The sequence below is a fragment of the Amblyomma americanum genome, chromosome 1, assembly GCF_052857255.1.
Source record: "Amblyomma americanum isolate KBUSLIRL-KWMA chromosome 1, ASM5285725v1, whole genome shotgun sequence".
Lineage (NCBI taxonomy): Eukaryota > Metazoa > Arthropoda > Arachnida > Ixodida > Ixodidae > Amblyomma > Amblyomma americanum.
The window spans coordinates 308,805,051-308,826,994 of NC_135497.1; the positions used below are offsets into that span (position 1 = coordinate 308,805,051).

The 21,944-nt window shown below is 48.4% G+C and overlaps 1 protein-coding gene across 1 annotated transcript in view; it reads left to right on the forward strand.

Moving 5' to 3' along the window:
• Window positions 1–19,935, forward strand: part of LOC144120006 (uncharacterized) — a 40,730-nt gene extending 20,795 nt beyond the window's left edge. The window contains exons 4-6 of the mRNA XM_077652496.1: window positions 1,192–1,265; window positions 7,830–7,908; window positions 19,828–19,935. Of these exons, the coding sequence (XP_077508622.1) occupies window positions 1,192–1,265; window positions 7,830–7,908; window positions 19,828–19,829 (155 nt within the window). The 3' untranslated portion in view covers window positions 19,830–19,935. The remainder of the gene's footprint in view (window positions 1–1,191; window positions 1,266–7,829; window positions 7,909–19,827) is intronic.
• Window positions 19,936–21,944: the final 2,009 nt, after the last annotated feature.

The following is a 21,944-nucleotide window of genomic DNA, read 5'->3' on the forward strand; positions in this document are numbered from 1 at the left end:
GGGAAACCATGAAGGGTATAATACTAATTCAATGTTTTGTTTTACATTAGCTTCATTAGCTTTGTGCTGTTACTGTATTTACTCTCGTAATTTGTACACTTTTTTCTTTAAATTGGGGCTTCAAAAAAGGGGGTGCGCAAATTATGCAGACACTTACTGAACGTGCCCTAAAGAAACTCTACAAAGGCCATAACGCACAATCTGTATTGAATAACCGTAGCGGTGGCCTAGTCGCTTGAGCATCTGCCTCGCATGCGGGAGGTGTGGGGTTCGATCCCCAATGCCACCGGGTACACACCGGTGATACAATAGGCACAAGATTTCCTCTGCCTGTTGCTCGGCTTCTGTAAGGTGAAATGCTTAGGAAATTGGTTTTTGACCCCACCTTGACTAGAAAAAAACCTTTTTCCAAGGCGCGGTTTAGCCACAGATGCCCTTGTGCCATAAAAAATTATGATCAATATATATTGTATATTGACGCCTACACGTAGTCCCTCCATCTTGCACCCCTCTCTGGCCAACAAAATGTTAACTCCAAATATAACCGTACCCCATTCCACTTTCATCCCGCGTCACACTATGTTGTTCCCCATGGTATGGCATGATGGCACTTATGCAGCTACAGGCAGCAATCGCGCAATGATACAATCACAAAGCCAGCAGCGGAGGCAAAGGAAATAACGGGCGATAAATTGGTGCCCTTGCTTGCAGCCCAGCTGACTTAGCAAACTGAACAGCAAACGGTTCGGTAGTTTCGGATTCGGGCACGCACGCAACAGTTCATGCGGGAAAATGATTGCTAGCGCTAGTGAGCCGGGTAAATGGCGTACAATTCGTACCCTCGCCATTCTTCTTTTGCTACCACACAGGGCGACACGGCCGCGCCAATCTTCCCAGCTTGCCTTGCGTGCTCCCACGTACGTGCTGGTGATCTGGCGAAACAGAGAGCCCAAAATGTGCGAGTAAAAGTTTTTTTTAGTTAATCTGTGTAAAACGTTGGGGGTGCGCAAATTATGTGCAGGCACGAACTAGATGAGCAAATGCGATAATTGTTCGTAAGGAAGCTGTGGTAGTGCTGTTTTATCTCGGGAGTTTTACAGTGGTGTTTCTGTTCTCAAACAGCGGTAGCTTCGGAGTCTGCCAAATGGCATCGCTGTTTTAGTATCCACTATAAGTGTTGGCATATTGCAGCCATCCTGCGGCCTTCGCTGAGCCCTGCGGACTACGTCGATTCCAGCGGTTCGCCTGGGAACGTCTTCACTGAGGTAAATGCACAGTATGCTTTGGAGATTTGCCTGTCTGGATCTTGGCTGGGTGGGTTGCATTTTCTGGTTAGTGCAAAGAAAAAAAATTGCTGAAATTGCCAACCCTTGTTTCTTATAATTTCGACGTGGCAGGAAGACGTCCCATTATTCAGTCTTGTGCGTTCATAAGAAAACATAATTCACCATTTTTTTTTGTTCTCCAACTATATATGTGAGGGAATATTCTCAATCTATATACTCGGTAGGCAGCTGTTCTGCAGGAGTGTGCCAGAGCTGCCATAATTTTAGATTATGTTTTGCCCTAGTGTGTTGGTCAAATTGAAGTTTGTTTATATGATTTGGTGGGTAACGAGGTATAAGTTGTGCGAAATTAAAAAATATAGAATTGGTTTTTGTGGAAAGGAAACGGCGCAGTATCTGTCTGATATATCGTTGGACACCTGAACCGTGCCGTAAGGAAAGGGATACAGGAGGGAGTGAAAGAAGAAAGGAAGAAAGAGGTGCCGTAGTGGAGGGCCCCGAAATAATTTCACCACCTGGGAATCTCAAACGTGTACTGACATCGCACAACACACGGGCGTTAGCGTTTCACCTCCATCTAAACGCGGCCGCCGCGGTTGCGTTCGAACCCGGGAACTCCGGATCAGTAGCCGAACGCTTAACCACTGAGCCACCACGGCGGGTATCCCAAAAAATGTAAAATATGTAAAAAAACAGACTTCTGACGACAAATAAACAAACCCATTTTCGATAATTTTAAACTTTGGCTGCATATTCTTCAGTATATCAGCAATTCGTAAGAGTAAAAGATATATTGATTAATGTTGACGGTGTAGTTTTTACAGCTCCAGTCGTGTGCCAAGACCTTTGCGAAAGTCTCGGCACACCATGTAGCTACGAGCAGGATACGACAGGTGTGAAATGCATACACATTTTTAACACGATAGCTTCAAATGTCTCGTTTAGCAGAGAACCCATCGTCGTAGTTACCATTGATGCCTGAAGACAACCTGGATTAGTCTTAAGGGTCGTGACTGCACTCATGATGCACAGAAATCAAAAGGTGATTAAAATATTAGATTAACTGCAATTATAAGCTTTGGAACATGCCTCAAAAGTGATTGACTTGTAAGAATGTGTAGGGGACACTTAAGCTCCGCCGTAAGGGCACGATACGATAGTGTTAATGGGTTAATTCCCCTGTATGCAAGAGTGGTCATTTTCGACTTCACATTCATGGATCCCTGGGAGTCCTTATACCGCTCCTGGCGTAATGGTGCAGCGGTTAAGGCGGGGGACACTGGTCTTTGGAAAAAAAAATATTAATGGAGTCACAATTATGCAATCTTCAGGGAACATGCAATTTTGTGTGCAGATTTTAAATGTCGTCTAATTTGTGTACATATGCAATATGATATGCAAGTCTTTTGCTGCAGGGCACTTGCTGGAATGCATGCCATTGGTTTCTATTGACATCAAGGAATGCAGTAAAGGTAAAATTATCATCCTACCTATGATTGAAGTTGAGTTACGATGTTCTGAAGTTGTCATTTCAGAAACGTGAGAAAAGTTTGTATACCCTTTTTCTGGAGTGACAATTTAAAAACTGTACCTCAAGTTCAATGATAGACAGGATGATACTTTTTCCCTCATTGCATTCCTTCATGTCATAAAAAAGTAATGCCATGTATTTAGGCAAGTTTCTTGCAGCAAAATTTGTTACAAGCTCTCCCCATAAAATTGCAGAATGGGAGCCTTAAGGTTATCGAGTTGAAAATTGGGGGTAACTAGAGGAGAATCGAAAATGGTTAAAGGTGGGTCTTTTTCGTCATGTCCGACAGACAGTGTCCTTGTCTTTGAAGTGAAATGCAAAGACCCCAGGCTGCTGGAGAAACGCATTAACGCTACTGCGTCACACAAGCTTGCTCAAGTATACAGTCATTATTCTGGTTAATTTTGAGCGGATGGCTGCATTTTGGGTGTTTTGTGAGGAGCTGCCGAGGCGCAGTCTGGGAACGCCTGCCTATGAGCTGGTGGGCATGACATCACGCCTACCCTCAGCAGTGCTGTAGACAAGCTGCCTTGACAGTGCGCAGTTCGGGAATCCCTCTCCACTCGTTCCTCTGTCGAGATGGCACTACCAGTACAGTGTTCGTGAAATTCGCTGTCGCTGCAGATGATGGAGATTTCCGATTAGTTCTGACAGAATCAGACAAGTAGTCACCCAAAGTGTACAACCAAGATCTGCAGGCAGAGAGTCTTGAAGTGTGGACAGGAGGAAGCTCAACAAAATGAACTGTAAACTGAAGGAAAAGCATGCCAAATGCGTTCACTTATGTGTGGCCTGTGCTGGCGATAGCCTGCGACTGTTTACACTGATGTCACATCTTGTATTGTGAAAGTTTTCACAGGCCGCCACTAGGTGCGGCGGTTCAATAAATATTCAAGTAACTACTTTCTGCTCATTTATGTTTCAAAAATGTTGTTTTCGTTATTACCCGCTGCGCTGGCTCAGTGGTTAGAGCGCTCGGCAACTGATCCTGAGTTCCCAGGTTTGAACCTGAACGCGGCGGCTGCGTTTTTATGGAGGCAAACACTAATTCACCCGTGTGCTCTGCGAGGTCAGTGCACGTTAAATATGCCCAGGTGATGAAATTATTCCGGAGCCCTCCACTACGGCACCTCTTTCTTCCTTTCTTCTCTCAGTCCCTCCTTTATCCCTTCTCTTACGGCGCTGCGAGGTTCAGGTGTCTGATATATGAGACAGATATTGCGCCATTTCCTTTCCCCAAAAACCAATTATTATTATTTTCGTTCTGGTTATTCTCGGTTATTCTCCCTGGCAGATTTTTGTTCACTATGTCTTTAAGGTGGAGCTTAAGTGTCTGTCCCCTGAATCATCTAATGTGGTATGATATGGTATGTGGTGTTTAATGTTCCGATGCTTCGCATGGATTATGAGAGACCTCGTAGTAAAATACCCCGGATCAATATCGACCACCTGGGGATTGTTGCAGTGGCCTGAGATGTGGCAGCACACGGGCACTTTTCGCATTTCGCCTCCACACGAATATGGCTGGAACTCAATCCCTCAACTTTGATTACAGGTTGAAATTAAGGAAACTAAGTTCTGGCAAATTTGGAGCAAAATGAACAAATTCAAAAACCTGATGGAAAACTGCTGCATTAACTAATGTCCTTATTGTGGAAGTCTTGATTTCTTCTTTTGAAGAACTATGAGGTTTATAATTTAATGCCATTGTTATGAAGACTGATATACGCGCGAGCAGCATGGCCACCGCTTAGTGCATTCTTCCGGCTAGGCTGGTTGATCTCGGACTGCTCTTGGCCCTGATACCATTGCGAAGTTTCTCCAAATAAACCCCATCTTACATTTGGTAGAGATGCGGGGTAACATCCTCTTGCCCTAGAACTCCACGGCCACACGCTACCCCTGCCGCAATGGCCATGCAGCTCATGCTTATATCCGACTTCTTTATAATGACCCCCAGGCATGGTAGGAAAACTAGCGGCAGCAGTTCCTGAGGCGAAAACTGCGCAGTCATTGAAATTTGCAAGGCCTCGATTGTCTGTCGCTAACTTAATTGTTTTTGTAGAGGACGTATTTGACTGCGCTTATCGACGCCGGTGCTGCTTTCGGTCATGAATGCAGTGCTTTGCCCCTTTCTGGCCTGTCATTACGAACTGCAAGCGCGCACCTCATCCAGCTATTAGCAGCATCCACTGCTAGGGTAGTCATACAAGGTTTTTGATATTTGATAGAGTTCAACGTACTGCCGTCATGTTCGCATGCGATCATCCTGGGGTGAGACTTCCTATTGCTCCACGACGCGGTCATCGACTGTGCTCGGGCTCAATTAGTGCTGTCTAAGCTGCCGAATCCTGTGCCAGAGGCTGAACTTTTCGATGCCTCTTTTTCTGCCAAAGCTCTTGTAGCTGACAGTACCGATATTCCTGCGTTCTCTTGCGTGATTGTGTCTCTCTCCTGTTATTCTGTTCGCGATGAAAATGTCTTAATTCACACCATCTCATACTTTCCTGCACAGCCACTATCTGTCGCTCCCTTATGCCCTGCTTACCATATCCGCCGACCTAACTGCATTGTGGGTCTCCAACCCGTGTTCAGGCCCCTTTGGTTAGTGACTTGGCGAATGCGTCAGCACTGTGCACTCTGCGACTCTGTTCTCAACCACGACACCACCGCAGAATCGCCACTTGTCGCCATGGACGCCCTCAGCTCACCTAGGCCTGCACCCGCCCCTTTGTGGACTGACCTATTCCTTCGATCTGTTGACGCCTCTGTTCCTCCAATTCAGGGAACCCAGCTTCTTGAGAAGTTTCGCTCCTCCTTAGATTGCCACTAGCCCGTTTTGGGGCGCGCGCCGACTGTCGAGCACCACATTTACACTGGAGTCCATGCTCCGCTGCTGCAGCGCCTATATAATGTTTTCCACCATAAATGTTGAGTTATTGATGAATTGAAGAACAGGTGGACACCATGATATGTAGCGGAGTTATACAGCCGTCCAACAAGTCATGGGCATCCCCGATTGTCCTTCTGAAGAAGAATGGGTCCGTTCGATTTTGTGTCGATTACTGCAGCAATAATAAGATCACGCGCTAAGACGTTTACCCTCTGCATCGCATTGATGACGCTCTGGACTGTCTCCAAAGCACGGATCTCTTCACTTGATTTGCGCTGGGGCTATGCGCAGGTCCCAATGGCAGCTGCAGAGCCTGCCAAAACCGGGTTTGTGACACCTGATGGCCTCTGAGAGTTTAGTCGTGCCTTACGGCCTATGTAACGCTCCTGCTACTTTCAAGCGAATGATGGATGCAGTTTTGCGTGTCCGGAAGTGGACCACGTGCCTCTGCTACCTGGACGATATAAGCGATCTTTTCGCTCCACTTTGTGACACATCTATGTCACCTCAAGCACGTCTTGACTTGCCTCACAAATGCCAGCATGCAGTTGAACTTAAAAAAATGCACTTTGGCTGCCAGTTAGCTCACAAATTTAGGTCACGTTGTTTTGAAAGACTGCGTACGCCCTCACCCCACTAAACCTCGGGCCGTGACTGCGTTTCCCAAACCTTCCACCAATAAGGAACTCTGCAGCTTTATAGGGCTCTGCTCTTATTTTAGGCGTTTCATTCGCAACGTTGCATCAATTGCTGCTGCTTTGACTCAGCTGCTCGGGAGCAAATCGATTTTTCGGCTTGGTCATCCGCCTGTGATGACGCCTACAACAACTTGTGTCATATATTCTCAGCACCTCCCATCTTGCGCCATTTAGACCTTGCGGCCCCGACTAAAGTCCACATGGTCTCCTGTGAACTATATTGTTGAGCCACTAACGTTGTCTCCCAATCTCCGACGCCGCAGCCATGAGAATGTACATTTCCAGCGGATTAAGCCCTACTATGACCCCGTTGTCTTGTCCGCCTCTTAAATCGCCAGGATGGCACCTCTTCTGCTTGGGGGCCATTGTAAAAAAAAGACGGATGCATGCGTGAGCCGCATGGCCATCACCAATGCATGCTCCTGACTGGACTGGCTGATCTCTGAGTGCTGTTGGCCCTAGTACCATTGCGAAGCTTCTCCAAATGAACCCCACTTTACACAATACATCATAATGTAGCCAGATAAAACACTTTTTAATAATTAGAGCTTTGTTCAAATGTATTGTCTTACAAAACTTCGCGAACTTAAGCTTTTTAGTTGAAATTTGACAAACAATTTGCGGGGGCACTTTTGTATTAAGAAATAAACTTTGGAATGTACAGAATGACTGGCTGTGCATCAGTACATCTGTACAGTTTTTTCTGCTAGAAAATCACTTTAGGCCTTACAGTTGGCCACGCCATTTGGCGAAACAGGTCGATAAGTCCTTCGCAGTTCAGATGATGCCAAATCTTGCTGAATTGATGTGGAAACCTCGCAAATGAGACACCTATTTTACCGTTAATATCTTTTAAAAAACGGAAGCTGAGTCGGCAAAACAGGCCCAGATATGAAACAAACAAGGTGCTGTCACCAATGTTCTGAGCTGGTTCCTCGGGTGGACACTGTGAAGGGGTCTTTGTGTGGGATGAATTTCTGCTTTGTAGCTAGATGGGCACTATAAACATGTTCCTATGCCCACAGTCTCCTGTAGAGTGGTATGCTCATCTGGCTGGCATGTGCACTCTGAACAGAAGTGTTGAAAGCTGAACTTGCCAGGATTTGTTTGCATTTGTAGCAGGGCTTTTAGTTTAGTTGTCACTAGTTTCAGAGCTCTGTTATTGCATTCCTGTTGCAGATGAGTGTTGAGGCATGTCAATGTTCCAAAACAATGGATTGCAGTGTGAGTGAGTCATTGAACAGGCTGAGAAGGCACACATGGCACAGGGGCTGTGCATGCCTGCTTTGTCCAGTGATTGTTTTGTGCACTACTGCTCATTGGCGCTTCTGCTGCCTCTGTGTGCGAGAATGCGGATGCAACTTAGTTCATTTTTCTTAAAGCCAGTGTCCCATTTCATTTCTCCTGTGTGACGCATGCAGGGGCCGTGCGATAGCAGAAGCCTGATGAACGCCTCCTGGGCATCTGCGGAAGGGAATGCTCGGCGTCGAAAGCAATTCTGTGAGTGCCTCCAGCGAGTTTGGATGCCTTACTGCCATTGTGCTAGTTGCTTCTTTGCCGTGTATTATTGTTATCATCATCAGCAGCAGTAGCAGGAACCAGTTATACCGCAAGGCAAATGACTCCCTGGTTGACCTCCAACGAGTCCTGTTTTGAGCAATCGTGGCCACGTTCTTCATCCCTTGGAATCTACTTTGTTACACGGGGGGGCATCACTTCTCTGTTCCATTCACTGCATGTTCTTTCCAAGTTCATTTCCTGGTTGTGATTTCAGCTACGGTACCATGAACTTGGGTTAACTCTCAAATGCGTGTGTTCTCTTTCTGTTTTATCAAACATTGCCCATACCTAAGGCGCCCTTCGCGTGTCTCCCGCGATTCCGGGAAAAATCGCAGATTTTAAATTTTTTTTGCAGAATTGTGTGTTAGCAGCCGCATTCTCTTTTTTGGGGACAGTGTGTTTGTGGACATCAGCAGGAATGAGGGAATGATTTGCAGAATTGTATGTTAGCCGCCGCATTCTCTTTTTTGGGGACAGTGCGTTTGTGGACATCAGCAGGAATGAGGGAATGAGTTGCAGAATTGTGTGTTAGCAGCCGCATTCTCCAGTGTGTTTGTGGACATCAGCAGGAATGAGGGAATGATTTGTATCTGCATAATTTAATCATCCAAATTCTCTCGAAAGGTAGAATCTGGTAATAAGCTGATGCCTTGACATGCTTCCTCCCCTCACCACTCGAGAAAGTTAGCATCTTGATTTTAGGTTTGCTGTTATCGTCATTCTATTCTTATTACCCGAACACACTGCCTCTGGGGCCTGGTGTGAAGGAGTCAGGGAAACGAAGGCAGGCGGTTGACAGCGGTGGGCCAAGCGGCTTAGCGGTGGGCCAAGGCGGCTGACCCTCTTCTCCATGTCAGCAAGTGTAATAATAATAATAATAATAATAATAATAATAATAATAATAATAATAATAATAATAATAATAATAATAATAATAATAATAATAATAATAATAATAATAATAATAATAATAATAATAATAATAATAATAATAATAATAATAATAATAATATTAATAATGATTATAATAATAATAATATAATAATAATAATAATAATAATAATAATAATAATAATAATAATAATAATATAATACGTTATTCGACCATCATGCGATACATTATGACAGGGAGCCCGGAGTAAAAGCTGCCCATTGACCATTGACAGCTTGACATAGCCCTGGTTCCCCAACATTTTGGCAACAGCAATGAAGGTCGATATGAAAACTTATTACAATGGAAGAAAACGCAACGGAAGCAATCACGAAATAGCACTGTGGGATATCAGGCCTTTGGCGATATTGGATAGTGCGGATTTTGAGTCGGAGATAATTTTGGTTGCAGAGGTGGAGGCAAGAGAGAGTGCAATGGCCGCTTCGTCTGCAATTTCCGATGAGTCTGTGGGGACGGATCCTGATGCGATTTGTCGGGCCTGAGAATTAGCGACGGCGTGAACTATGCGGGAGCCCGGCGAGTATGCTGCCGCGTCCACGTAGGCTACATCGGCACTGTTGCCGTAGAGCTTGTGCAGGGCTTTGGCGCGGGCTGTGCTGCGTTCTCCGTCGTGTTCGGGTTGCATGTTCTTAGGGATTGTAAGGATGATGAGACGGGAGCGTAGGTCTGGAGGTAGGGGACCCCTTCGGTAGGATGGGTGATCGGGGTGATGCCTAGCTGACAGAGTAGAGCGCTGCCTGCCGCGGTACTCGACAGACGAGTCAGCTGTGCTGTTAGGGTGGCTTCTGCCAGCTCCTCAAACGTGTTGTGGGTACCAAGATTGAGGACCCGGTTAGTAGAGGTGCGGGGGGTAGGCGGAGGGCAACCTTCGTGCAGCTTCTGAGGAGTGCGTTGATGCGGTCCCACTCCTTCTGCTTTAGGGGGAGGTAGGGGATGAGTCCGCGTACGGCTCGTGATGTAAGCTTGGGTGAGGCGGAGAGTGTTCCGCTCTAGCAGACTCGCGCGGCGGTTCGCCATGCGCCGAATGAGACGGGTGGCTTGCTGTGCTTGGGTCTGGAGAGTTTGTATGGCGTTGCCAAGCGCGCCGTGGGAGTGAAGGACGAGGCGCAGGGTGCGAATCTTGGATACCAGGGGATTCGGGTGGTTTCCTAGAGTGAGTGAGATTGGAATGTTGGCGGGATCGTGCGGCCTGGGGGGGGGGGGGGGCGTAGAAGAAGAGTTCTGGTTTACAAGGAGAGCAGGCTAGGCGCGCGCGCGAGCGTATGGGTCGATGATGTTGAGGGCCGACTGTAGGTTGTGTTCCATGTCGGCATCACTGCCTCGATTAGCCCAGATAGCGATGTCGTCAGCATAGAGGCTGAAATGTATGTCGGGTATTTGGGCGAGTTAGTGGGGGAGTTAGAGAAGGTCTATATTAAAGAGGATAGGAGAGAGTACAGCCCCCTGAGAAGTTCCCCGTGCTCCCAGGGAGACACCGAACAGCCGGTGGTCGCCCATGGTGAGTGTGGCTGTTCGTTTGGAGAGGAAGTCGCGGACGTAATTGTTCATCCGCGGGCCTATGCCTAGGGCGTGGAGGCCCTCTAGGATGGCTGCGTGGGAAACGTTACCGAAAGCTTTTGTTAGGTTGACGCCGAGGATAGCCTCGTTGTCGCCCGCGGGGGAGTCACGGATGTGGTGCTTGAGCTGTACAAAGATGTCCTGAGTGGACAAGCCCGGGCGGAAACCAAACATGCACGAAGGCATAACGTTGTTCTTCTCCAAATACCGGCTGAGCCGGGTCTGGAGAACAAGCTCCATGAGCTTGCCCACACACGACGTAAGAGAGATGGGACGGAGGTTAGCGGTGAGAAGTGGTTTGCTGGATTTGGGAATAAAGACTACTTTCGCGTCTTTCCATTGAGGTGCAAGGGCGCCGCGCAGCCAGCATTCGTTGAAGTAGTGGGTTAGGGCTTTGACGGAGGAGGAATCGAGGTTGCGGAGTGCCTTGTTGTGCACTCCGTCGGGGCCAGGAGCTGAGGACACATTGAGGCGCTGAAGGTCTGCCCTGACTTCACTTCGGTGATCGGTTGGTCGAAAAGGTCGTTGGGGGAGCCTGTGTAGTCAGGGTGGTCTGCGGAGGGATATGCCGGGAAGTAGAAATCACGAAGCTCCTCGAGAAGTTCCTGCGGGGAGGCCTCGTATGTGTGTATGAGCTTTATGAGGTTGTGTTTCTGGTGTGTGTTGGACTGAGTCGAATCAAAGAGATGGCGGAATAGGTTCCAGGTCTGGGGCAGGCTCATGTTGCCGTCCAGCTTGTTACAGAGAGATTCCCAATTTTGGCGAGACAGAGCTGCAGCATGCGTCTCAATCTCCTTGTTCAGCCGGGCCAGTCGGCGTCTGGGTGTTCTATTTTAGCGCTGACGCCGCCACCTTCGTCCGAGACCCGCCTTGGCCTCCCATAGGTGCAGGACATGGGAATCCATCGCGTCTGCAGGGCAGTCCTCTGGGAGTTGGTCGCAAAAAGTGGCTATGTCTGAGATGGTGTGTAGAGTGTGGGCTGCTCGGGAGGTGCGGAACGAGTCCCACTTCGTGATGGTAGCATCACGAGAGGGTCCACGTGTTGGGCCTGCTTGTAGGAGAATGTCGATAATGTAGTGATCACTATCCAAATTTTCCTGGGTGTTACACCACGCAGCGTGAGGGAGGCGGTGGGTGAAGGTGAGGTCAGGAGTAGTGTCTGCGCAGACGCTGTTCCTGTGCGAGTAGGGGTTTTGGGGTCTGAGAAGAGAGAAGCCGGCCTGCTGAGCTGCGAGCAATACCCTGCGCGCCTTGGGGGTATCGGCTGTGTAGCACCGGGCCGTGTGCGGGCCGTTGAAGTCCCCTACAATGAGAAGGGGCCATTTGTGTGCGGCTCGCTTAGCAAGCGTGAATACTCGGTCGAAGTCGTGCCGCAGGCACTTCGGGTGGCTGTATACGTTGAGGATGAAGAGACTAGTATCCCGAACGCGCTGCGGCACGAGTTCGATGAGGAGGTGATCTATTTCGGGGGCGTCTAAGGGCTGGGAGATAGTAGTGAGCACACGGCGTACAAGAAATGCAACCCGAGGTGGTGTAAGAGAAAATGGGACGAGGGGCATGTAGCTGGGTAGGGTGAGGGGATTGGAGGGCTCTTGCAGCGCGAGCACGTCGGGGCCGTCTGCCCGTGCTTGGAACTGGTGAAACAGCCCCCGCTTGGAACCAAAGCCTCGACAGTTCCACTGCCAGATGGTTAGGCTAGTGCGTAGTCTCGCCATCACTGAAGCTTTCGTCTGCAGTGAAGGAGTTGGAGACGGTGGGGAGCCGGGCTTTCTTATTAGGCCGCACGGCAGCACAGGCTGTCGTATGGCGAGACTCTTGCTCCTTAAATCGTTCGTCAATTTGGCGAGCAAATTCGTCAAGACGGGTAGTGAGCTTGGCGAATTGATTTGTGAAGGCCTGGATGGCCGTCTGCATCACGGCCTGAATTCTCGCCTCCATGAGTTGTTCGAAATTGGGAGGCAGGGCTGGCGTTCCCTCGGTCGTGGTTGGTGTGGTGAGGGAGGTAGTGGGTGTTGCGGCCTCCTCCTTGGCCGGCTGTTTGCGAGTAGGGAGAGGTGGCGGTGTAAGAGTGGGGTAGGAGCAGCCGGTGCCGCTGGTGCCGGGGTATGGGCTTGGGCCTGCTGGTGGGCATGCAGCGGTGCCTGGAGGCGGTGGTTGGTGGTTTAGAGGGAGGCGAGCTGCGCGCGGACACGAAGCAGCTCTTTATAGAGGGGTTGGTGGAGCCCTGGGATACTATGCCTGCCCAGCTCACCTCATTGGTGCAGCTGCCGGGTGCCTGAGCAAATGGTCTCGGTGGGACTGGAGGTGGTGGTGGCCTGGTTCCAGTCCAGGAGCGGGACCGGGCCTTGAGCTTGTGAGGGGTGGACGGCTGTTTTGGTGCGGCAGGCTGCAGCACCGGGAAAGACTCTAATGTGAGCTGCGGGGCCTGGGGCTTGCGGGTCGTGGAGCGGCTGCGGTGTTGGGGTGGAGCCTGACTGGTGGGAGTCTGGCTGGCGTTTGCCTCGGCGGCTCGCTTCGCATCCCAGTACCTCTTTTTGACGAGGTATGGCGTGCGGAAGCGCGCCTTGCACGTTTTGAACGCCGTCAGGTGTGCTTTACCGCAGACCTTGCAGTGCGGCGTGCAGGAGTGGTCCTCAGGGGGTTCGACTTGGTCGCAGCCATGACAGCGGCGTTGCTTGGGAGCCGGGCACACATCCGCACGGTGGCCGAGTGCGCCGCTGTTACGGCAGTGCTCGATCTTCTTTTTGAAGAGGTGGCACCTATAGAGTACAAAGGAGTAGTAGATGTGCTTGGGCACCCAGTCTTGTTCGAAGAGGATAATGATAGACTCTGTCGAGCCCATACGTCCAAAGTCGAGGATGGGAGGGTTCCGCTCGTGACTGAGACGGTCTTTGATGCCTTCGTATGAGTGGTCAAGAGGAACCCGTGGACCACGCCGCGGGCGCAGTCCCCCGGTGCCGCTTGGTAGCGGTATATGTCGTACGCGGCGCCTTTGATCATTATGGACTTGATGTCGAGGTAGTGGAATCTGCGCTGCGGGTTGGGAGTGTTGATGAGGATGAGATTAGATGAGGATCGAACGCCAAAGAGAACGCATACCAAGGAAAGGCACTCTGCGCGTTCCAAGACGAAAATAGGCATTTTTTAAACAAATCTAAACACAGAATGTTAGATTCCTGGTACTTCACCTCCAAAAGAGCGCAAACAAAACAAGTGCGAATGCCACTTTGCTCACGGCGCGGTTGGCTCGCCGGCGCACACGCTTTTGGCACGAAATCACAATTCCGGATGTATCAACAAATTTGTGTCTTGTGCTCGAAACTAACCTGGGTAAGTTCGGAGGAGCGTCGCGCCAGATGAGGCCAATGGGAGGAGGGCGTCGCGTCACTTCGGTTACGTAAAGTTGTGGCATTCATCACAACCTGCCCTGGTAGGTGGCAGCTAAATTAACGTATAATCACGAGGGGTTGCTCAGGAAGAGCAAACGGGTCGCACGATTCCTACTGGTGGCTATGATAGAAACAGCCACCTGCCAGCACAGTAGTGGTCGGTGGACTCGGCGAGAATTATGAATTTTAAGTACACAATGACCAATTATGAATGTATGGTCATTATGCCTGTAAAGCCCTTACTGCGGAGCATAAGTGTCATAGCTCTCGCATCCGTACTCGGTTCAACTACGTTAAACCTCTACCTCTGCTTCACATCAGCTGCCTCGCCTTCTCTCGCGTAATTTTCTTCTTTATATAGTGACCTACTGCCGTCTCTGTTTTTCTTTGTCTTTTTTTGCGTCGACTGCTTTGTCTTCTACACTTAAGACGAGGTTTGTAAAACGTCCGTCACCAGTTCCTTATGAGGTAGACAGAAATACCGTACAAAAATATCAACTGCAGCCCTGAGCAGGCAGCGGCTGAGTGACTTGTGCTTCAGTCTAGCACCGAAGTGCGTGGGTTCGAATACTACTGAAGCATGTATTTTATTCTCGCGAGCTTTCCGGTGGTGTGGACGGCCCAAAAGTTGCTTACTAGGGAGGTGTAAATGTGTCCATTAAATTCATTCCGGTATTAAAAACTATCGGTATTATCGGTAATCAATTTCCGATAGTCTTGCGTCACTAGTTGCTCCAAGCTATCATTGGTGGCCAATCAATAGATGCCACGGTCGAAGACATTCCAGATGAGACGAGGGTGGTGAAGTAATGTTGGTTACGCAACTTTTGCTCGCTTCCTTCAGGGTAATGAACGGGAGGGCTGGTTGGCAATTATAGTTACAATCAGTTAACGCTGTGCGTAAAGGAAATAATATAAACGCAAAACTAGGAAGTGTCCGGCGGCGGATTTCTAACGGACCACACATCGCAGGGGAAAGCGTCGACCAGACCGCTCGGCGAAGTATGGTCAGTGACCTCGTATCACCTCGGTTCAGGGCAGCCGCGATTTGGCGCCAGTACCTTCTGTCTGAGATGTGGAGTGAGTCACCGCTGCCGTGGTTTTCTCTGTGGGATGAACAGGACACTGTGCCTGCCGTGCTTCAAGACTGGCACTTCTTGGCTCTCTGGTCTTTAGTTGTGGATGAACGCGATGTTTTTTTTTGCGATAGTTCAATTTTGATGGCGCAAGGACAGCTTGGTCATGGGTAACGAGTGCTTGCTCTGCCCAAGATAGTATCAAAAAACATTTTCTCAAACCTTTCACCGCAGAGAAGCCGTGTACCATGCCGAGCTATCGACGAAGGCCGGCGTATTTTTTTTAACAAGTGTTGCTCCATTACGTTATAACATCCTTCCAGCCATCTTCTCTGAATGTTGGTCAGTAAAGATCGACGGCGCAAAGGCACAGAAAGTAAAACTTTCTGGGGCACTGGCTCGCGCCTTCAACAGCCGCTGTAATGTCAAAGGTCTTCATGTAAGCTATGAAAATGCTTCTGCTGGTATTTGTCGTCCACGTTTTACTTCATATGGGGCCGTGTGCACCACAGGGGGAACCACAGAAGATTTTGAAGCATCCACATAAAACTCGGCACAGTTGAACTACAACTGCGTGAACATGAAGTGCTGTCGATAGCCTCGAGGGGCAACATCTCGCCTATTTTAAGAAAGGATAACTTCATGAAATGACTCGAAAGGACAGGATACCTGAACTGCTCTTCGAAACATCGTATATAACACGTGACATTTCAGACCACATATACGAAGAAAACTTAGGTTGCAATGACAGGATGAGTCGCGTAAGCTTACAGATAATTAACAGCATACTACCAAACAGCATATAGGTAGAAACACACTCGAAAAGAAACGTTTCAAATGTGAGGCCTGCTTGTCTGTGCTCCAAGCCCCATTGAAGTGTCCTGCATTAGAAAACACCAGAAAGCGATGTTTCCCTGTATTGAACACAAACCGGATTCCAGCGCCCCTCACGTTCTTAAGTGATAATCCAGACCTTAGCTTAATCGCGTTTTATCCTTTAGCTGAGTCCGCGGCTGTGGCTAGTGGTTATGGCGTTGGGCTGCTGACCTGAAAGACGCGGGATATATCCCGGCCGTGGCGGTCGAATTTCGATGGAGGCGAAATTCTAGAGGTACTGTGCGATGTCAGTGCGCGTTAAAGAACTCCAAGTAGTCGAAATATGCGAAGCCCTTCACTACGGCGTCCCTCATAGCTTGAGTTGCTTTGGGACGTTAAGCCCCTATAAACCATATAAACCAAACCTTTTCAGTTGAGGCAAAGATTTAAAATAGTACCGTTATCAGCAGTGACCATTTTTATCTACATGCAACACATATCTTACCATACATTAACATAAGTCTGTCCTTCAGTAGTGGGGGCATTATTGAGCCGAGGTGGCTACTGAGCCTTCTTGCGAAAGTGAGGGACATGCAGAGATGCCTCTTGGAAAAGTGTCACGAGCCGTTTTCAGCACTCTTTACACCAGTCTTCGCTAATCGCCCGCACTTATGGCTAATATTACCCTCATCATTTCGTGAATAGTGTTGCACGAAACATAGTCACTGGGTTCAGAATGGATCCTAGACGCCCGATTTTCAGCACACTTTGGCCTCACCTTCGTTTTGCATTTTCAGAGACGTGAGCTCACCATTTAACCTCGCTCTTTGGCCTGAGTTACCCTTGTGCCAATAAAATCGAACGTCATCATTAGCTTCATGTCGTCCTGGCCAGAGCAACCTTGAGAAGGACGAGTGGCGGGCGCCTTCGAGCCTTGTGCGTGAAGCAGCGAAAGGCAAGGCCGGTGTTCCAACTTAACCGTTTCGCACTTCGAGTGTTTGGCCATTAAAACGACCGAATAATATATGAAGGGGATGGTAGCCAGCGCGTCGGCGGCAGAGGCCACGAATAAAGGCGTGGCTGCTTCTGGCGCATCTTCATCAAGCCTAGCCCCACCACATGCGGTGAACGTTTCCGACAAGTTCTCCCTGGTCACTGCGTGAAGGCAGATCGGCATTTGTGAACGCTTGCCCCTGACATACCCAGACAACGAATGTGCTGGATTGAAGTGTGAGTTTCCAGCATTTCGTTGTTGCCAGTCCACGGTTTGCAGAAATATGAGAAGTTTGTAGGTTTACTGACGAATTTATTAACACCGTGCAACCGACACTAGTCAGGAAGGCTAGTTTCGAGACGGATAGATCAGAACAATAAATAAAAGCGATAAAATGCTCGCGTATATTTGGATATATAGAACAACAGCAGTAAATTGCTCATGTAGTAGTTCGACCGTTGAAATTTAATTTTTCGCCACAAGGGTTATCTTTGAGTGACCTTACACGCAGAATGCCTGGAAGCTCAGTTTGAACCCTGCAAGCTCAGTTTCATTCTGTTTTGAGAAATGTGGTGTGCAGTGTCTAATTCAATACTCTGTTTCGAGCAGGAACGAAAACACGATATTATGCGGCTATTGGAGAAGTATCAAAGCGCCTTTACGACATGAGAAATGTAAATACCTGACATTCATCTAAAGTGCCGCACCAGCGGAATACTTTCCGGCAGTGTAATACAAGGTTAATCTCTCCAGTAGCTCGCAGATGCCCAAATCTTCCCTCTGACAAAATACAGTGGCTTCCGAAAGAGGCCCGAGGAGATGAACGGAAGCAAGAGCCCGGAGTACTGTCGGACGAGGCTCGGAACTAATCTCGTGTTATTTTTCAGAATTTCATCGTTGCAAAGATGGGGATAATGTGTCGAATAAACGGCGGAGTTTCAAGATGATTCAGCAGTAATGTGGCTGTTAAGCGAGGAGCTCTCACCATCCCCCGGAAGGTTTCAGCTACGAGCCGGAGCTGTTCCCGGAACTGGCGTACCGGATGGTGCAGCCCAGCATCTAATTGCTCGTCTTCGTCTCTGGAAAGGTGGCGCTCGCCGGTGAGGACTCTGTACCTCGCAGGGGGCGCCGCACGTATGCCGATAGCGCTCGAGAGCATGTGATGGTTCTGTAATGATGTTTCACGGATCCACACTGATGAATTGGAGTGGGTGGTTGCCTTCGCAAAGCACCTGTTTTTATTGTAATGAACGGGTCTGTGTTGATGATACTCGAGACGTTAGAGCCGTTCGTCACCGGCATTTTTTTTGCGACAGGAACTCGGCAGATGAGCACGTAGTACACTATGAAATGAAAGAAAATGAAAGAAGCGTTAGAGTGCAAGGGTGCCCGTGATGAGAACGCAGTGCAGAGAGGCAACAGAGAAAGCGAAGAAAACGACGGCACAATAGCTTACTCCGCGTCGTTGCCATCACATAATATGTTGTCCCTTGGCGCTGTGATTTCACCATCTGTGTGAGCCAATTCGTGGCCTGCTGTCCGCTGTGCTTTTTTGCAACGAGCTGCCAAAAAAAGGAGTTTGCTCAAATGTTGAGCTCAAGACCACGTCATCACCATCAGCCTCCCAACTACATCCCCTGCGAGGCCTCTCCCATATCCCCCCAGCTCACCCTGTCCTGCGCCACAACATGCAAATGAAATTAAACGGATTAGAAATATTTTATGAGGTGCAAACAACCACAGCAGCTCTAAGCGAGGGCGCATCCAGACCACATGTTCGGGTCACTCGATCGCGTGACCACAGACGGCAGTCAGTCTCATTGGTCATTGCCGCTGCTCAACAGGATCGCGTGATTCCGAAATGGTGCGGTTTTTTGTCGCATGCATACACTGCCACTACCACTACGAGGAAGACCTACCCAGATCCAGCGGTCGCTGTAAAAAAAATTGATACGTGGAAACTCGGGCTACAAAACTGCACCTAAAACAACTATAGTTGAACAGCAAACAGTTACGCGCAATTTCACAAATTTAAATGGAAACGTTATTACCTTATAGGCTGCTTTCTTGCCCTCGTCGATCACTTCGTGGCCCAAGCACATTTTTCTAAGAATGAAGACAATGATTAAGATTCACTGTGGTCAGCAGTGCAGCCCTTTGCGACTGTCCTCATAAGCCGAGCCAACTACGCGGTGCTGGTTGGTAGCGTCCTGAAATACGACTTGAAGCAACCCCTTGATTCAGGAGCATTCCCGACTTGATATTTCGGAAACCAACATTCTAAAAACCTCACGTTGTTGTATAACTGCTCTGACTGCAGAGATTCATTCGTTTAAAGCAGAATTCCGCAAACTAGACAATTATTAACTAGCGACGCTTGCTGTTCTAATTGGTGCATAGCTCCTGAAAAGGACTAGCGCTATATAATACGAAAGACAATGTGAGAGACGCGAACAGCACTAGAGCTAGCGAAGGTAATTTTATTTATTTATTTAGTTAATCATGCGGAGGCGCTTGACGTCAACTGTATCGCACACCGCTTCATTTGCAACAGATACAAACGAACAGATAGTGTAACAACTATGTTCAATTCTATTGGCCTAGAATCTTTTCAGACAAGGCGCACTGAAGGTATGTTGAAATTTCTGTGCCTGATATATAATAATCTGATTAAAAAAACACTCATGATTATATTACACATGTTTCGTGAGAAATTACGCGTTATAACCATGGAAAAATGCGACACGAATTTCGTGCATATTTTAATACAGCTAAACACTCATTTTTTGTCAAATCGATTACGGAGTGCAATGAATTGCCGAAGTGTGTAGAGAAAAGCCCGAATGTAGAAATTTTTGTTGATAATTTGAGAGCCTTTTGTTTATGTGAAACCCTTGTTTTTTGTTTCTTTTTTTTCGCATCATCTGTTTGCTTTTGTATGACATTCGTCTATATCTAGTTTATTTTTACTGGTATCTGTGCTCAGCCCTACGAGCATGAGCTGGTTCCCGCGTTTAGAAGGTTTTTTCTGACAATTTCTCACTCATTGCCTTCAATGGTTTGACACTCCCGCAGGAGCCAAGGGCCGGGAGCACATATACCAGGCTTTCGACAACATCTACCCCATATTGCAAAACTACCGGTCGGTGTGAAACGACCTGCGCAGCCAAACTTTCTCGCAATAAAGGCCCATGGAGAGAGTGAAGTGTTGCTGTATCCTCTGACATGTCAAAGAATTTTAGGCATCAACATTATACGTGGCACAAACTCGAGGATTCCGATACGGGATGGGCCCATCACAATGGTCACTGGTGCACCATCCGCCTGAAGACCTCGACTCTGGCACAAGAGATGGTGGCGCCCTGCACACACCGCGCACCTCTCTCCATGGTACTGAACGCGTTAATGCGACAGCCCGAGAGATCGCCGACCGAGCGCCAACACAAACACTGAACTGAATCTCGCTTGGATATGAGAGAAATAGCAGGAGATATTCCAACCCCTCCCCCCCAAACTGCCCTCCTTCACCTCTTCCCTCATACCGAGAAGCGAGGAGGGCGATGGATTAGGCTAATTGGTGCATATATGTCATATTCAGAAGCGCTGCCAAAACACGGACACAGAGAGAGAGACAGATTCAACTGATTTCATTGGAAAAAAACCGCATGTGCTTTACGCGCTTCCTGATGCACTTGAATGACAGAAGCTGCAATCATATATGTAAATGATTACTAAGAAAGGCAATCTCTTTTCTTTGTAATGAAAATGACTGTGAACAGACTCAGGTGGTCCGAAGTGAAGCTATTTCTTTTGTGTCAATCGGTGATATCTCGAGTTAGTCGATGTCGACTTCTTCGAATGATGCAGCACTGATTTATGAACAGAACACAGTCACGGCACTTTCTGCAGCGAATGCCCGAGAATCCACCGGACGAATCTCTTATATTGTTGTTGAGCTCGCGCAGCCGGTCGTTGAGACAGCGCCCAGACTGTCCCACATTCTCCTTGCCACAAGACAGCGGGAAGTAATAACTCAATCTTCGCACTCAAAGTATGCTGTTTGATGTTTTATACCACATTGGTGTTTGAAGGAAGCGTAGGGCTTCTTGAGCTTGCAGAGTTTAAGTTTTGGGGGGACAGTGAAAATAATTTTCACGTCAGATTTTTTCACAAGTTTCTTTCGTTTGTCTGAAACGCTGCAAACATAAGGAAGCACAGCCACTCTTTTATTTTCACTGCTCGTCTGGGAAGCCTTTTCTTAATGAGCGCGAAGGCTCGTCAGAATGCGTTCTGCTACCGAAGCTAGTAGTGAAAAAAATTGGCGATGGTTTAGCTCTGGTTAAAGCTGCAGCTGGCGGAGTGGAACTCTCTCAGTTGAATTGCAAAGTCAGTCTTTTGCCGCTCCGTTTTGCTGGGCGTTCCTTCTTCATCTTTGTCCCACTTGACACGGCGCATGCGCACAGCTGTGGCAGCTCGGTTTCGCCGGCACGCCGCGCCGCCTGCAGCAGTAGATGCTCCGCACCACGTGGCTTATCACGTGACCAAACAGATGATGAACCAGGTGATCAGCCACGGCGCCGCGCCGCCGGCATAGGAACATCGCTGCCGGCATAGGAAAGTTAGAATAGGAACATCGAAATAAATCCAAAAAAAGGACACAGGGTACATAACCCAAAAATAAAATTAAAAAGCACATGGCGCGTTTTCTAGTGTCAACAAAATTTGGAAAACAGAAATACGAACAAAAAGAGGGAAAAGCAATCAAAATGCGTAACAGGAAACGTAAAAGAGATTGCATCAATATGTTAAGATGGCTTCAGTGAAATGTGCATCCCGAGGATCATAACACCAGCAAACATGGTTTTTAGAGAAAATTAATTGTTTTTTTTGGGGGGGGGGGAAAGGAAATGGCGCGGTATCTGTCTCATACCGCGCCGTAAGGGAAGGGTTAAAGGAGGGAGTGAAAGAAGAAAGGAAGAATAGGTGCGTAGTGGAGGGCTCCGGCATAATTTCGACCACCTGGGGATCTTTAACGTGCACTGACATCGCACAGCACACGGGCGCCTTAGCGTTTTTCCTCCATAAAAACGCAGCCGCCGCGGTCGGGTTCGAACCCGGGAACTCCGGATCAGTAGTGGAACGCCCTAACAACTGAGCCACCGCGGCGGGGCTTAGAGAAAACTGCATGTCTA